Below are 17,798 nucleotides of genomic sequence, written 5' to 3'. Positions count from 1 at the left end.
CTTGCGGGTTTGTCATGGACATTTCCTGTCACTATGGTGCCTTTTTCCTACTGAGGACTTTTATGCCATAATAATTATAAATTACTAATATTATTTTCTAGCACTCCTGGACCTACATTCACATTGATCTATTAAACATATTTATTAAACATACCTTTTTCTGTATTACCATTACTGTTAAACATTGCTTTGTCTAGCCTCTGTGCAGTAAACTTGCTTAAGAGACTGACATTTTGATTTCTGTCACTATTTTTATCATACAGCTCACATTAAAATTATTGTCCAGACAATGAAGACAAGACAATGAAAAGTAACTTTGCAAACAGCAAAACTGATTTTTCCAAATAAAAGTTAAGGACTATTTTGAAATGCAAAACTGCATTGACTTATTCAGGAAGGAAGGAAGGAAGGAAGGAAGGAAGGAAGGAAGGAAGGAAGGAAGGAAGGAAGGAAGGAAGGAAGGAGAGAGAAAGAAAGAAAGAGAGAGAGAGAGAGAGAGAAAGAAAGAAAGAAAGAAAGAAAGAAAGAAAGAAAGAAAGATAACGCAAATCTTATGTAGCTTTTACAAAATTATTATACAATGCATAAGGTTCAGTATTGAAAATACTAGCACAAGTAAATGTGCATTGAAATTTGACTTATGAGCCCAATCTAATAGGATTACTTGACCAATAACTTTTTGAATAGGAAGCTAACATTTATTGCTACTTCTTTTGCAGAGCTTGCAGAAGTAAACCCTGATAGTAGACAAAAAGGTTTAAAGTTCAGATTTGAGACCAGAAAGAATCACACACTGCATAGCAAGCAAACAAGTTTTATTTGCTCCTCAATGAAAGATATAAAGGTACACGTGAGAGATCTTACATTCCTTTTATATGTTGAGAGCCCCAGCTCCAGCAATTAAACACCACCACCTATATACTGTAGGGGTTAGCTGTAGCAAAATGGTTTCTTTAGGTGGCAACATAGCACGTCTGATGAAGTCTGCCTATGGTAATGCTTTGCCTAACCTTAACCATTCATTTCTGACAAGGCTTATTATAGCTCAAATAGCCAAAGACAGCCCTAATAAATCTTATTAAATTCTGATGTGAGAAAAGTTACAAAAACTACTTAAAATAGCACATTAAAATTAAGAGAAATACCTGGTACCTGTGGCTCACAGAAATACTGTCAGTATAATATATCAAAGTGGATTACATGCTATTTAGCCTGTTCAAGGACTTTGATGATGGCCAAACTATGAATTCTTGTCCTCTTAGAGATTACAGTGGTCTTCTAATGAACATTCTGTACCCCTGTAATGCCTGAATACTACTTTGTCATAAAGGTTTTATGGGAATAAATGAAATATAATTAAGACATGTAAGCATTATAGCTAAAGATAAATTAATTTAATAATTGCTCCAGTTCAAATTCAATTCGCTTCACTAACTGGAAGCAATACAAAATCTAATTTCACACACTCATCATAAACTTTCAGAAAACTGATTCTGTTTTTCACCAAAACATGGATGGCTTAATTTCATTGGTCCTTTTCCACTGGAGGAAAGAGAACTCTCCAGTATCTGTAATCATAATGGGAAAAACCCCTATAACCTAAAGATACCATTCTCTAAACATTGTTTACTTCATAAAATGTTGTACTATGTTCAGTTGAAGTCAACTCCAGAAATGATTGCAATGTATAATACAGTATACAACTGGTAAATTACCCATAATCATTTCCTAAATTTGAACTAATATAATTTAGCAACCGTCATATTTTCATGTATATTCGTCATATGGCATCTATGGCCTTTGCTGCACATATGATATTTGCCTTATATTTCTGTGACCCCAGAAAATCACGGATCTAAGATATTGTAATTTGCAGCTCTGAACTGATGAAATGATTTGTTGCTCCAAGGAAATGCTTTGAAAGTAGGATTGCAGGGTTTTCTCTAGAGCTGGAGGGGGAGTCAATTCCCAATAGCAGGAATGTCTACTCCTGTCCGCCAAGTCTTTTGATTCTTAACTCCAAATTGAAATCAAAATCCTGGGATGTCTTGCTGTTATTCCCCATCCTGCCCAGTAATTCAAGGGGTAGTTTTGCCACTCTCTCATGCAGAGGCCCTTTTACCCCTCTCACAGCACAATAAGAATGCCAAGACTAAGAAGAAGGTAGACCCAGGGGACTGACTGAAGCACCATTTTTGCATTCCTTCATGGAGAACCTGAAAGGAACAGTGGTCAGTCCACAAGGTTTCTTAGCAATTGGCAATTAGGATATTCACAGGGACACAAATACAGTTTTAAGGGTTTGTGTAGTGAAAAATGTGCCTGTGTAATGTTCCCTATGCCTTTCTATGCTTGTGGCACGTGTGAAAGGCAAGCAAGCATTCTTCAGTGACACCTTTTCACATTTAATAAGCATGAGTGCATAAGAGCTGCTGGAATTCTCAGATCAAATAGGAGCTAATCATCTCTGACTAAGTGCTATAAACAGTGCTGGGAAAGTGACTGCTAATGTGCCTGTGTTCATTTGCTATTGCGAGTTGTCTAGTTCTACAGTGCCATCCATAAACATGGCTCAGAGCAGGGATACCTGAAAAAAAAAATCACCTCCTCCTAAATGAGTCTACCCATAATCTACCATTTCAGCAGAAGACCTGCTGGATGTTCCCCACCAGGAGAGGTTACATTATGACTACAAACAGTAGGGACCTTTCTTTATAGGCTTCTTCTTAGGTGTCAGATTGTCTTCTAGACCAGAGGTCCCCAACCTTGGCCACTTTATCACTTGTGGACTTCAACTCCCAGAATTCCTCAGCCAGCCTTGCTGAGTTGGAAGTCCACAAGTGATAAAGTGGCCAAGGTTGGGGACTCCTGTTCTAGACTGAGGAAGTCAATTTAGCCATCTCGCTACAGAGTTTTAAAAATGCTGTAAAAATTATTTTGACTTATTTTGTCCCTTTAAATCATTTTATTTTACTGATTTGTTAGCATTTTTTTGAGGCAAGTTGAACCCTAAATATTTATAATGAAAAAATAAAGAGCTGTACTACAGCCTTCTTTGTTTACATTCCAAGGTATTCTTTTAAAATTCATTGATCTCTCCCCAGCAAGCAAAGGTGTAACTTAGAGAAAGCTGCTTCAGTGATTTCAAGTGTCAATAATATGCAGAGATTTAAATATCAGATTTATATATTTGCTTATAATTACATTGTACATCATAATGACTAAAATGTGAATTAGATCTATACATTTGCTGTGATCACTTTCTTGTATATATTTTTTTCTTATAATCTTCAACATTTTGCAAAAAGCAAATTAAAAACACTAAAATAATATAAAAAGTGACTGAGGAAAGAACATAAACATATTAAAAACAAAAACAATATTTTCAATAATTAATTTTTAAAATCATAGTAGTTTAATTTTTGAACTTACTTATTGAACTACACACTTCTAGGGAAGAAATTGTGAGCTGAAGACGTTTTTCAGAGGTGACATTTGCCACTATGAACAAAGAGCTGATGGATAGATTGGCTTCTTTGACCCTCTCAGAAATAAATAAAAAAAAAGGATGTAAGATTGTCCAGATTGCACTCCATATGGTTGTTCCTTGCAAGAAGACTGCAAGGCAATGGTCTCTGGAAGGGGCCATTCTTGCTCCAGCCACAACCAAAGCCTTCAAAGGACACTAAATTCAAGCTTTTTTTGTTAACCACCTTTGGAAATTGCTTATAAACTGCTTTAAAGAAGTTAGACACCTTCAAATGTCAAGGTTGGAAACACAGGAGTGCCTTCAATCCTTAATATAAGAAAATGACACGGTATCTTTAAAAGCCTTAAAAACTCAAAACTGCAAGAAAGGCAAAAAGTAAGACTAAGTATTGACTATAGAAAGTCTAAAACAGGTTAAGAAAAACTTGGAATATTTGATTTTAAATATTGACTGACATTAATTATAAATAATAAATACATTTTTGTGGACAAGAAAAATTATTTTCAATATTGGAAACAAGTAGCTTACAATGGCATTCAGGAATAGTAAAGAGACTTTGAATCAACATTGTCAGCTATATTATGTTTTTATGAGCACCCTGATGCCAGATGTTGTTACATCAAAAAACATTGTTACAGAAAAATATTTGGGGGAAAAAATCATATCTGAGATGTTTGAGGAGAACAAAATGGGCAAGAATTTATCACTGAATGTGCAAGAAAATTGGATGAACCTCTAAAAATTAGGAAGGAAATAAAAATGCCAATTGAAGAGAAAAATTGGAATAATTTCTTCCTGATGGATTTACCAAAGAGGCTTGTTAAATTTCTGAAAAAAATCCTAGGGGATGGTGATCTTTTGAATGGATTAAAGAGCAAGAATTTTTTGTGTAAAAAAACGATGATGATGATGATTGGGATGAAGATTTGCTAACTAAGAGGAAGTGAAGAGATAGTGAAATTGTTGATGCTTGTTGTGATAAAGGGGGAAGTTGTTTTTCTGGTTTTCTATTCTCTTTCTCTTTTTTTCTTTTTTTGCACTTTTTCTTTTTTTAATTTGTATTTTTTATTATTGTACTTAAAACTTTTTATAAAAATTTTACCTTAAAAAAGAACTTATTTATTAAACTTATTATACAGTAATGAACAGCTGCAACTTGTTGTTTTCTAATTTTATGATAAAAATTGTAGTCCATGTCATGAATGGAACTAGTAATTTATCTTTTGATTTCCTCCTAAATATTTTTTATCCTATTTTAATCTTTTTGTAATTTTTAAAAACCTGTTCAAAAGTTTATAAATTCATTACCAAATTGGTCATCTAAGGAAAATTCAAATGTAATTTGCTGTGTTTCTTATCTGCTCCCTCACTTCCAAGAGGATATATTATATATTACATCAGATTACCTTTTGTTGTTATTGTTATTGTTGTTTAACATTCTGATGTACCCAAACCCTTTGTGAGGCTTCCAAGTTTTAAAATTCCAGAAATAATAGATTTATTATTAATAAAAGAACAGTAGAATATTCTACTAAAAATTTTAATAGAATAGTACTATAATTTAAAAAAAATAATCATAATTACATATACTTAAACTTCTTTGCTTCATTTAAGAGATTCCCCTTCCTTGCTTCCAGGATTCCAATGATAAAGGATGATATCTATACATTAATAGAATGCACTGTAATTTGGTGACGTTTAAAGTCCTGATCCCAGATCATGGGAGTGATTATGAAGAAAAATCCCTGGGTTCAATTGACCTCTGAATTAGGCGCTTATGCCTTTAATCTGCTGAAAAATTCTGTGGGTCCTTTCTGGGCGTGTTGGCAGTTTATGCAAAAGGGATTTTCTGAAATGGATTAAACCTCCCTTTGCATTGTTTCCGGACTGCAGAGAATTTGCTGAGCCACTAAGGACTGAAAAAACAGAGCCAATGAAAGTGCATACCTGCACATTTCTGTTGGTATTAGTCTCCGCTGCCTTAAAAAAAATTGATTTGCTACACATATGCAAGTTATATTTTCACCAAATCAAAAAGAGAGAGGAGGGTTTTTTTAGATCTCAAGATAAAATTGATATTTTCAAGATTAATTTCTCTTTCTCTCTACTCAGGCACATACCTATATGTGGATTGTGCAAAATCTTTAAAGAAGTGTTTGGCAAATGTTCCTGTACAAAGCAACTCTTTGGGGGCTGTTAAAGCAGCAGTATTCTTTGCATAGCAGCTTTCCTAAGAAAATGGGAAGTGAGCAAGTGTTTTACTAAATCAAAAACTACTTTGTATCTCTCTGCACATTGTGAATCACTTCTCTGGAAAGTTTTGCTCAGCCCTAATAGTCTGCTGTTAGATAAACAGATAATTTGGCTGCCAAATAAATGGGTTGCTTTCCCAGAGCTTTTGTTTTTATCATTACTCCATGATATATTGCTATCAGAAGAGAAAGCAAGAGAGCACAGCTATCCAATGGCTGCTGAATCTTATTTTGGTATTGGAGATGGGACCTTGAAGGACATAATAATATTCTCTGTCACCTCAATGCTACTTCTTGTTCTCCCAAATAGCAGGGAGGGTGCCAAGGAGACTGCTTTACTCTACCAAATAATAGGGTCATCACACAATACACAATAGTGAATAGTAAATCTTAGTTTGCTTCAACAAAAACATTTAAAGGTCTACCCAAATACATCCAACCAGCTTCATTCCGCATTGGTCCTGCATCTAGCATAATGACTTGAAGACTATGCAAAAGAGACCATGCAATCAGCGCAGTAGGAAATATATTACTAAGACTTCAGCTTTAACACATAGCTCTAAAGCAAAAAGCAGAATAAGGTATCATTTGGAATACAATTATAACTCAAGTCTATAATCTCAAGGTTTTTTGTTTTGTTTTTTACTTTCCATTTGCTAAAAATGATTTAGCTAAGGATAATTTAGCCTTCAGCTACCTATAATAAGCAAATGGCACTTTCATTATATAATACAATCTTGGACCATTAAAATCCATATTTTATCCTGGAGCTCATAATATATTATACCTACAGGGAAGAAAATAAGATACAGCACACTTCAATACATACTGTAAAATGCCAGTACTTTCTTCCATTTCTAATGTGATCGTTAATGGTCTAATAGGAATCTATCTTTCTCCAAAAACTGGAACAGTTCAAGTGGGCACAGTTTTACACCAGTACAGCTTTTTTCCAAGTGGTTGAAGATACCCATTTAACCAAGCATTTACTACTTACCATACTGTACATTTTAGAAGAAGTTCAAATAAAATAATTTATATTTTTCACATTTGGTTTTGTTACGTTTTTCATCTGTCCCTGTCCCATGATGAGAAACAATCAAATATATAAATCATCAGATCTCCAAAAGATTATTTTGATTATGCCAACAGTTTGTCTGATGCCATCACAAATATTGGTTCTGTAGCTAGGTCAGGTTGTCTGTAAACTATGCTGATTTATAGAAGTAAACCTCATTTGTCTCCATAAGCAAACATTGTTGTTCAGTCACTGGGAGATGAATCAAAACCCCTTTTTAAAAGGTAATTGATTTAAATTCCACAACAAGGAAGCAGGAGAAAGCCCCAAGCTATCACTTTATCTCTATATATGACCACCGAAGAAATAACTCCTCCCAAATGCTAGGAGAAAAGATGAGCATAAAAACAGTTGCAATAACAGTTGTTACATTTGTTTTCCTCATTGCTTTCAGTGGTTGTTTTTTTTTTGCCTTGTATCTTAATATTATTATAGTGCATTTTATTTTATAGTAATGAAATCATTTCAAGTGAAGAATTCATTTCATTGTTGCATTACATGACTAACATGATAACTAGTACTAGTATCATGAAAAACAATAATGATAAAACAGTTAACTTTCATAGTACTTTTTTCCTAGCTAAAACATTGATAAAATATTAAGAAACAATATTAAAATGACCACTTTAGCATCTTGTTTCAGACATATGAGGTGTGTGTATATATGTAAGTGTAGGGGGTGGGTTCTTAGGCTCGCTACTCATACAGTCAGATCATCAGACCGAGCCCGACTGCTACCTTTGCTTAACCTGCTAAGGGGTCTTGTGTCAGTTGTCACATCAGCAGATGATAGTGGCAAGTTCTGCTGTGATGGTTCTAATTCATTCTCCATGGGCTTTTCTTCTACTTGTTTTTCTGTTTTCTCTGTTAACAGTTCTAACCTTTGTGGTTCAGCTTCCTCAGCTTCCTTCTCTTTTGATACCTCCCCTGCTTCTTCTTTCTCATTATCCTGTTGGTCTATGTGTGTGTAGGAATGCAATTGTTCATTAAATGTCCTGGAGAAGTCTTTAAGGTGTTCCATGCTAACCTTCTCGTCTATGTCATGCAATGAGGTTTCTACTCCTGCTTCTGTCAAAGGAAAGTAATGGAATTCTTGCTTCCCTTCCTCCTCTAGCAATTTATACCCTTTGGCTTTTTGGATAGATGAAACAGCAATAGAATGAAGACAAGTCTCTGCCATTTCCACTGGTTGTTGTTCTACTGGTTTTTTGAAAGCATTCAAGATTTTCTTCAGACCCAAGTGACTGATCTCTACAAGATTAAGGAAGAGGGATACCGATGCCACAGCCAACATGAACATGATAAAAACAGTCTTCTCCGTAGGCCTGGATGTAAAACAGTCTACAATGTTGGGGCAAGGCCATCTGCCACAGCGGTAAAGAGGATAGATTCGGAAGCCATACAAAAAGTATTGACCCACTATAAACCCAACCTCAAAGAGGGTCTTAAAAAAGATGTGACAGATATAAGTTCTCAGAATGGTTCCCTCAAGATGGAACTTTTTGATCCCTCTGTGGCTTGTGTCCTTCACAGAAACAGAGTTGCCATCATCTTGGTCAAGAGGTGAGTTTTCTTCCTCTGCTTTTCTCTGCTGAGCTCTTTCTGCGTCTTTCCGCTCTTTCCTTTTCTGTTGCACCTTTACATAGTGGGCAGCGTGGCCCAAATATACCAGTGAAGGAGTGGAGACGAAGATGATTTGGAGGACCCACAGACGGATATGAGAGATAGGGAAGGCTTCATCATAACATACATTCTCACAACCTGGTTGCTGAGTGTTGCAAACAAAGTCTGACTGTTCATCACCCCATACAAATTCTGCAGCAGTTCCTAAGATGAGGATTCGGAAAATGAAGAGGACTGTGAGCCACACTCTCCCAATGACAGTGGAGTGTTCATTCACCTCTTCTAAGATGTTCCCTAAGAAACTCCAATCACCCATTGCTGGCTGTTTAAAAGAAAGACAAGGATTACATTGTGTTATATTTTAACAGTTCAAATATATTCTCTACATGTCTTATTGATTGCTCATTAGTTTTAACATACTTCACATTTTCATGTTCCATACGCCAACGAAATCAAAAGCCTATTGCATTCTGAACTGCATATTTTAATCCAAAGAGGTTGCTGCAGGCAAACAGCATAGCAAAGGGTGCAAAGCCATGCTCTCTTCTCTCTCTCTCTCTCTCTCTCTCTCTCTCTCTCTCTCTCTCTATATATATATATATATATATATATATATATATATATATATATATATATATATATATATATATATTAATACTCCAACTATCCTGAAATTAGAAGCCATTTCATGCTATAAGTTGCCACTGCCTTCTCCAAAATCTCACGATCCAGATATTTTTGGAAGGCAGTTCTTGGAACTCTGCATGCTCCTCTGAAGAATTCTGGTTCCAGAAGCAAGAAGGATGCTAGGCTGGGGAAGATTAACATGCAGATGGTTCCAGAAGCAAGAAGGATGCTAGGCTGGGGAAGATTAAAATGCAGATGGTTCCAGAAGCAAGAAGGATGCTAGGCTGGGGAAGATTAAAATGCAGATGGTTCTAGCCATCACTTTTCCTGAAGGGAATCTTTTTGCAGATTACTTCTGCAGTGTGCTGGATTTTGTTGAAAGCATGAGGATGGCAATGCCAGTGAGGCATATTATCAAAGAAAAATTATTTTCATTACCCATAAATTGAAATCCAACATCTGGTCCTAGAAGCTTCTATTTGATTATCGGTAGGGTGGTCAGTATCTCCAGAAAAGATTAGATAATCTTTACATGTTAGATATTACATTGTTAATTATTAGATAGGTATTGTTATCTATCTGTCTATAATTACAATGTTCATAAAAGCAGATGCCTTGTGGACATTTAGCACTTTATCAAACTCAGTGGTTTGGGTGCATACCTTGTGCTAAGCCATGGTTTGTTCATTATGGTTGAGTTTATGCATTACTAAGTTGTAAACTTAGTACAAATTATGAATGTCACATAATATTACTAAGCCAAAACCAAATAATCTACCATATGGTTTAGCACTATGAAACCAACCATCGTCTGAGAAATGCTATGAGCTGGCTAGACTGGGAGTTGTGTGGGATAGAAATCTGCTAAGAAAATATAAATAAAGTTGGCTTGTTACAATATGTAAAGGTTTGAGATGTACAAGCACTTTCCATATTGAATATAGAAATCAAATGGGAAATATGTAAGCTATCATTGCAGAGATCTGAAGATTCTGGAAATGTTTATGTTCTGTTCAACTGTACAAGCGCCCTGCTTCTCTAAGTATTATCAGTAAGGCATTCCACATATTATTCTACATGTAGCATTTGTAAATTGCATTATTCTTAACAATTATTCATTTCTCAGGGTATTTATCCACAGTGCAATTCAGTTACCAGTTCAAAATTATTAAAATTAATAATATAAACCAAATATAATTACTTATAATAACATCAGTAGCATACGCTTTCATTAATATAATCCAGAGCAATAATCACACACTACCAATTATACCCTTATAGTTTATGCCTGCAAGTCAAGGAAAGAAAAAGACCAACACATTGTACAGTTCCTTTGAACATATTTAGAAATAATCTACTATAGTTTATTTCAGTAATAGGATCACAATAGTCATAAATACTTTAACTTTTCATGAGCAATTCCCGCAACAATGATAGGATGCCAAGGTTGTGGTAAATTACTTTGAAAATTCTTTTCAAAAATTGCAAAATCTTGGGCAACTTCAAAGTGTTTTGAGAAAAAAACATATTCTGAGAAGACATTAATTTAATATTGATCTATATTTAAAGAAGCATCCAAGCAACTTGTCCTTTAGTTAAAATAACCCACAGTTCATCCTAAGACCCAAAAGCAAACAGCATTTAGGCATAAATGCAAGAAAATTCTTATCTCCAAGCCTCCTATCGAACAAGACTCCTTTCCATATTCAAGCTGAATGTATGATTCCCCAAGCGCAGAAGTTTAGAAAGAAGAAAACAGGATATTATAGATGGTTTCACTAACATGTTTCTACCACCATGTTAGTTGTGTGCTTGTAAAACAGCCTGATATTACCATGCATTCAGGTGTTTCTTTAGAACACCAAGACTTAAATTTAAAAAAGGAGGAACCTAACAGTTGGCCTCTAGGTGCTGACATCTTCAGATTCCAGGAACTGATTTTTTTTTCAGCCACCTAGGAAGAAAACAATATTGTTATGAATTTATGAAGCAGCAAACTTGCCACAGTGGAAGGATCCGCTGAAGATATGTGCTCCCGTTGTTGCTGGGTACTCTGCAGCAAAAAAAGAAAAAAGTTTTAACTTTTCCCTCCTCTAAAAGTCCCCAACTTTGTCACATGAGTGAGCAAAAGTGACTGGATCAGCATTGACAGGTAGGCTTTACTTGCACCGTAGTATATAAGCTCTAAGCCAGACATCTTTACAAAATGAATGACATTTGGTGACAGAAAGAACAATAGAGAAAAAAGGCAAATAAAAAGAGGCCCATACAGTAATGAAAAAGAAAAAAGAAAAAGATTCTGCCTGTTGAATAGAACTAAAATGAATTGGTAACAGGCTCTGGGCATTAGACACTAACAATATAGTGCAAGCAAACATGCTATTTTCAGAGGCCAATGTCATCCTTTAGAGCAATGATCTTCAAAGTTGAGATCCCCAAGGAACCTGTATCCATATGAAAAATTAATGGACCCATTAATAAATAAATTTTGTGTACTATAAATACATTTAATTTGAACAACGTTACAATTATTCTTTCAACAACACATTTCGTTCAATGTAAGCAGAAACTGCTAGAGAACACGGTTTGAATGCTGGGGCTATAGAGGATATTCCACTGGCATATTATTCTTATAATCATAGCAACTTAATACTGCCTAACTTCTGTTGTTTGGGGCAAATCAAGAAAATTAAAAACATATTTAACAATTGTATCAACGTATGGGGAATTGAGGAAAGATGATCACAAGGAACTTATGGGTGTTCAGATGTTGCTGAATTGAAATTCCCAGCAGCCTGATTCAGTCTGGACAATAGTGAGATGGTTGAGACTTGTAGTTCACAGATACTTTCCTCTAGTCTTAGACAAAGTTTGACCAAACTTTCTTTCATAAATCTTAGAACAACTTCAGATAATACTTAAGTGTATATTTCTCTACATTTAGCAAGATGACACATAGTGGAAATTTTTCAGGATACTTATTTAACTTCAATTATGTTCAGTATAAATAGATTATAGGGTATTTTTACATTTAAGTTGCAAATTCCTACACTAAGTGAGCACACATAATTTGAAAGCAGTACAAAGAATATGGACAAGAGCATCATATAGTGTCATTCCATTATAAGAACAAAGCAAAAAGGGTGTTGACAGAAAACACAGAAGAAACAATAAAGCTACTGGTACAATGTTTAGGAAACTAAAGATTTTGAGAACAAGAGAGGAAAGAATAACATCAAGGCCATTAGATTGCTAGGTATAAGTACCCTATAACACAAGAGGGTTGGGGGACACACAAAGGAAAAGTGCCACCTTTTGCTCCTTTTCGTTTTCCTTTATCCCTGCCATTTACTCTTTCCATCTGCAGTCTTAGTTTGGCCACTCTCTATGGCAGTGCCAAATATGTTTGTGAATCCATTCAGGAAGTAAACAAAATCCCTATTCTTCAGTCAATGGCAACATTCATTGCTTTCAATTGGACAGATCCTTGTTTCTTCATGCTATAATGATGTTTTCTGAAACAAATTTTTTTTTTTTTGCTGGTAATGCCCCTTGCCTTCTTCATATCTCACTTCCATCCAAGAATAGTTACAAACTTATCTCTAAAACTGGTTTACCCTGTTAAAATTCGCATGGAACCTATATCTTATATCAAGTGTGGATGCAATTACAATTACTGAGTGCAGAGTCAAGCCACTTAATATGCTCCAGATAAGAGACACTGAGTTTGTCAGTTGGAAAGCTACTGAATCCTAGCTCCATGTGACAGGGTAAACTGCCATTACTTGCCCCAGCACCCATCCCCCTAGCAGTTTGAAAGCATGCAAATATGAGCAGATAAACAGGTATCATTTCAGGGGGGGTAATAGTTTTCTGTGTGCCTCAGTGTACAGTCATGCTGGTCCTATGACCATGTAAGTATCTTTGGATAACCCTGGCTCTCTTGGCTAAGAAACAGAGATAAGCACTGCTCTCTAGAGTCAGACACGACTGGACAGGGCAAAACTTTACCTTTTGATCGTATCTTACCTATGTTTTTGATCGTATCTTATTATTGACTAAACTGATTCAAGCCCATGGAAATTGAAGTTCAAAACAGCTGGACCACACTAGGCTGCTCATCTTCACACTAATGGAAAGGCATGTAGAGCCAGCCTCATTATTAAGCAAATTAAGTTGACTTCCTCAGGCAACAGGCTAAGGTCAGTGCTAACAGCCATACCACATACATAAACATGTACATGTTTTTTTTCTAAGTGGCATTCTTTCTCTTGAGCCAGTCTTTCAACAACAGGCTGGATTATTATTGTTATGGAAAGACTGGGTGACTTTTTTTATCTTATCCTTTTTTCCCCAACATGTTACAGAGTAATACTGGGAAAGATTTTTGAGTAAATGGCTCAGGTTATCTAAAGGGCCACCTCTTCCCCATTACATCTACCCAACCTATCAGGTCCAGCAGGAGACACATGCTGTGGGTCCCTTGTATGAAAGGGTTCCATCTAAGAGATGAGCATTTTCTGCATGGCATCCACTCTCTGGCACATCATCCCTCCTTAGGTAAGGTGACCTTCTGGAAAGCTCACAAAACATTTTTTGTTTTCCAGCAAGCATAGGAATCCCCTGGGAATAGGAAGCCTGCAAGCTGGTTATATTGTATGTTACATCTTCCCTCTTATAATCTTGTTTTAGCTAGATGTATTGTTTTATGGGTTTGTAAAATGTTTTGATTGCTGATTTTACTGTGTGACACCCAGAATCACTTTGAATGAGATAGTAGCCATATATATTGATATAGCTATCTATATCTCTATATCCAGGGCTTTTTTTTCTCATAGAACGCCCAGAACGGAGTTCCGGCACCTTTTTTGGATGGAACCTTGTAGGGTTGTATGATGTGTGTGAGTTCCGGCACCTTTTTTTTTTTTTTTTTAGAAAAAAGCACTGTCTATATCTCTGTCTATCTACATCTACATCTATATTTAAAAAAGAGCAGCCTGAGAGGCTATGCACTCCAAAATGATCCTTCATATACATACATTATTCTGTTCCTATGATCCATATTGGCAAAGGTGCTATGTAACAGGAGGCGCCACGTGGAGCACTGAAAGAAGCCAAAATTACATGTTACACAGTTTGTGCAGCAGCCTTGAAGCAAATTAGCTCTGCTCAATTACATTGAGGGACGTTGCCCTATTAGTATTTTTGTGTAACCAACATTAAAGAAAGTCCCAACAGCTTCTTTTTCTTTCCTTTAAGTATCAAAGCACTTTTTTGTTCTTTCCTTTAGGTAGCAAAATGTCTTTGGGTCAGCTTTGCCAAGTTTTGAAGGAACCTCACTCCATTTGTTGAAGAGGTTGTATGTCTGTTAGATCAAAGCCAGGGTGATGTAGGGGTTAGCATGTTGGACTAGGAAGGAGAAACCTTAGTTCAAGACCGCAGACATGAAAGTGTATTCTCATTTGCTCATTCACACTCAATGTAACATTGCTGTTGTTACACATGTACATTTAAAGAAATGTTATGTTTGCCACTTTAGTTTCTTAAAGGAAAAATATGACAAAAATCTAATAAATATGTTAAAATACATTTTAAAAATTCCTATTAGACAATGTCAATTTATATTCCTGTTCCTTACTCCTTACACTTATTGCCTTTAATTCACTAACATTTTAAAGGCTGTTTGACTAAAGACTTACCAGCTATTAATTCAGATACAGAAATGAATTATCAATAGAAATATAGGATGGAAGCAATGCAGAATATTTATATGAGACTTCTCGTTCTTTGGAAACATGAAATCAGTATATAATTAGATCACTATAGCACTAATGAGAGACTTGGTAGAAAGCTTCTCCTGTTAAGATGGCAAAACTTTAGAGAATTTCTATAACTTTATTGGATTGTGTTCCCCCAGAGCTTGAAATATTTATTACATGTCTTAATAAATGAAAATTAATTTGATTAACTGTCTGTCTTATCAATAAATCTTGTTTATGAAATGAATTTACATAATGACCTATCTTATTTTATTTTAACCATGGACTTGTAACCTTAAAGAACTTTGCAAGCTTTACAAACTTTTGAAGTTTCTAAAAAAAAGCTGGTCATTCTAATAAAATATGGTCTATATATACCGTAAAATCATTTCCCACTCTTTTAGGCTTGAGCTAAGAACAGAGACTCTTTGCTAATTATCTGTATTGTAAATCACTAAGGGTTTCGTGGAGAACTTAATGGGGCTGAACTCTAAGATCATCATTTATCCACTTATCATAATGTCAAAGTGGGTTGTTGCTTGTAAATGGATAAATTACTCTGCTCTTAGAGGAAGACAAGTCATCTGATTAGGACCAGAGAAGGAATAAAATGAAAAGAGAATGATAGCGAACCAGCATGGTGGTGGAAGCAGAATAGCTTAAGAAAAGGTGGAGAATATGTGTTTGTGGGGGGAGGGGCAGACTGGAGAATAGGCAGTTGCAATAAGAAATCACATAGCTAAAAGCATCCATGGAGTGATGTTTATGTAGTCACTGGGGATCAGGTGTGATTCAAAGGTAGTTTTATTGACTTTTAAGCCTCTGGTATATAATCATTCCACAAGAGGGTGTTGTATTGCTACATTAGTATGCCTGCCTAAGATCAACACAGAAATTTTAAATTGTACTTTGAATCTGTTTTCCCTGTTCCACTTACTCTAGATGGCATGATTCTTAATATAATGATCCTACACTGCTTGTATGTATATATGAAACTATGTAAATCTCTCTCTCTGTGAATTCAAATTTATATGGGGTGCTAAATGCTCCATTCTACCTCAGTAAAAAGGCAATTGGATTGAACCTAAACACAATCTCCTTCCTTCCTTCTTTCCTTCCTTCCTTCCTTCCTCCCTCCCTCCCTCCCTCCCTCCCTCCCCCCTCCATTATTTAGATTGACTTTCTCATCTAATTGTAATGGGGGAAATGATGACATTTTCTTTAAGATAACAGTGTGCACTATATGGCCTGTAGACAGCAGGTAACCCCACCAATTATTTTTTGTGACAAGTTAGGCTGCTAATACTTGACATCGAAGTACCAAATAAGGTCTCCAATTTTCCGTCGGTATGTAAAATGTGTTAGGCTTAACTCACTATAAAAATTAAACAGTCCAGTAGCACCTTTTCAGCCTAACAAATGTTATTAAAAAGTATACTCTTTTATGAACTACAATTCTCTTAATAATATGCATGGAATTCATAAAATATTATACTTTTAATAACATTTGTTAGCTTTCCCTTTCCAACTTCTATGAAAATTAACCCACCCGAAGGGGAAGAACATGCTTAAAATCTTGCTCCCCCACATTTATTCAGGTGATATCATTATATCACTATCCCATCCAACAGCAACCTTGTCCAAATATTAAAAATGTTGTTCACTATTGCTGCCTAAGCTTGTGTAGAGACATGTTTAAAAAATACAAGATCATAATACACAGGGATGGGCGATACTTGAATCTCAAATGTGTTGCACTGCATGTCTCTTCAACACTGGCTTCAACAGCAATGATTTCATGATGTCCAATGCTCACCCATTGGCTATATCAGCGCAAATGAGGCATAGGAGAAGTTGCATACCATTTTCAAACTTCTGAAAACTTAATTGCTTGTGACTATCCATATGTTTTTAGCATTTAGCTCTCATCTTTTATTATGTTGACTGGGACTTTTGGGAGGTAGTCTCTAACAATATAAAGAGCCACATGTTCTAAAGGAGAGTATGAAGATGATTTCTAGCTGTTCCATCTTTTTACCTGTCTGGATGTGTACAGATAATCCCAAGTATCATAGTAAGAAGGGGGGGGGGAAACCAAATGATTTCGACTTCTGTGTTATTTCTGCTCTTGTTGGCTGCTTTCCCAGTCCTAAATGAAGCTTTGTAAACCAAAAGTACTGCTTGGATCTTTCCAAAAGCTGCCAAGGCCATCTCTTCTCAGAATAGTAAAGTCATGTTCCTGCAGATATACTTCAAAACTGAGGAATAAGAAAATGCCTACTGTCAGAAAGTGCCCTCTCATCTGAGATCATGACTGCCCCCATAGGAAGACATACCCACCAGAGAGGAATTTTGCCCAGAGCTCCTGGAAGCAGAGCAAGAGTCTGCTCAGAACCCTTGGTATTATAGCTTAAGAGAAAAGGAAAATTAAGGGACCAAAAGAAAAAATGATGAAAGGAATAAAAAAGGAAATGCCAAGAGAACTGTAAAAATAAAAATGAACTGGAGAGCGACAACTGATATAGAGAGAATGAGAAAGGCAGCTAAGAATAAGTAGTGAACAGAATGATCACCTCAAGAGAATAACATGCCTGGATCTTATTTATTTTAATATCCAAATATAAAGGTATAAGACACAGGTAGAGATGGGGCTGGCCAGGACCTGAATCTATCATTTAGGAACAATGCTTAATATCAACAAACATATAATGGAAAAGCATATAATATATTTTAGATTGAGCCTTTATTGTGCAACTGTCACACTTCATTCACAGAATTTTAAGGGGGGGACTAATTGCAGTATCCTTTTTCCAGCCACTATTCCTATTTCTTTTTCTTATCAGGAAAAATCCATTGGGGACACCTTGTGATAAGATGGCGGCAAACACATTTAATAAACATATAAACTCTGCAGTGGCTTTTGAGTGGAATTAGGAGCTATTATCTGGATGCACAGCTAATCTCATAAT

General features: G+C 35.7%; 1 protein-coding gene across 1 annotated transcript; it reads right to left on the bottom strand.

Moving 5' to 3' along the window:
* Window positions 1-7,485: 7,485 nt before the first annotated feature.
* On the bottom strand, window positions 7,486-8,759 carry GJA8 (gap junction protein alpha 8). The gene has a single exon (XM_039333788.1). The coding sequence runs from the start codon at window positions 8,757-8,759 to the stop codon at window positions 7,521-7,523; it is 1,239 nt and encodes a 412-aa protein (XP_039189722.1). The 3' UTR covers window positions 7,486-7,520.
* Between the last annotated feature and the right edge of the window lie 9,039 nt (window positions 8,760-17,798).

Source organism: Crotalus tigris, unplaced genomic scaffold (genome assembly GCF_016545835.1).
Source record: "Crotalus tigris isolate CLP2741 ecotype Arizona unplaced genomic scaffold, ASM1654583v1 scf7180000024508.2633422, whole genome shotgun sequence".
In the NCBI taxonomy this organism is placed as follows: Eukaryota; Metazoa; Chordata; class Lepidosauria; order Squamata; family Viperidae; genus Crotalus; species Crotalus tigris.
Note: the sequence above shows the minus strand (reverse complement) of the source record. Positions and strands in the feature narration are given on the sequence as shown.

Bases quoted from the DNA above. Each gene is read 5' to 3' on its own strand.
- GJA8 (XM_039333788.1), bottom strand. From the start codon at position 8,759: ATGGGTGATTGGAGTTTCTTAGGGAACATCTTAGAAGAGGTGAATGAA.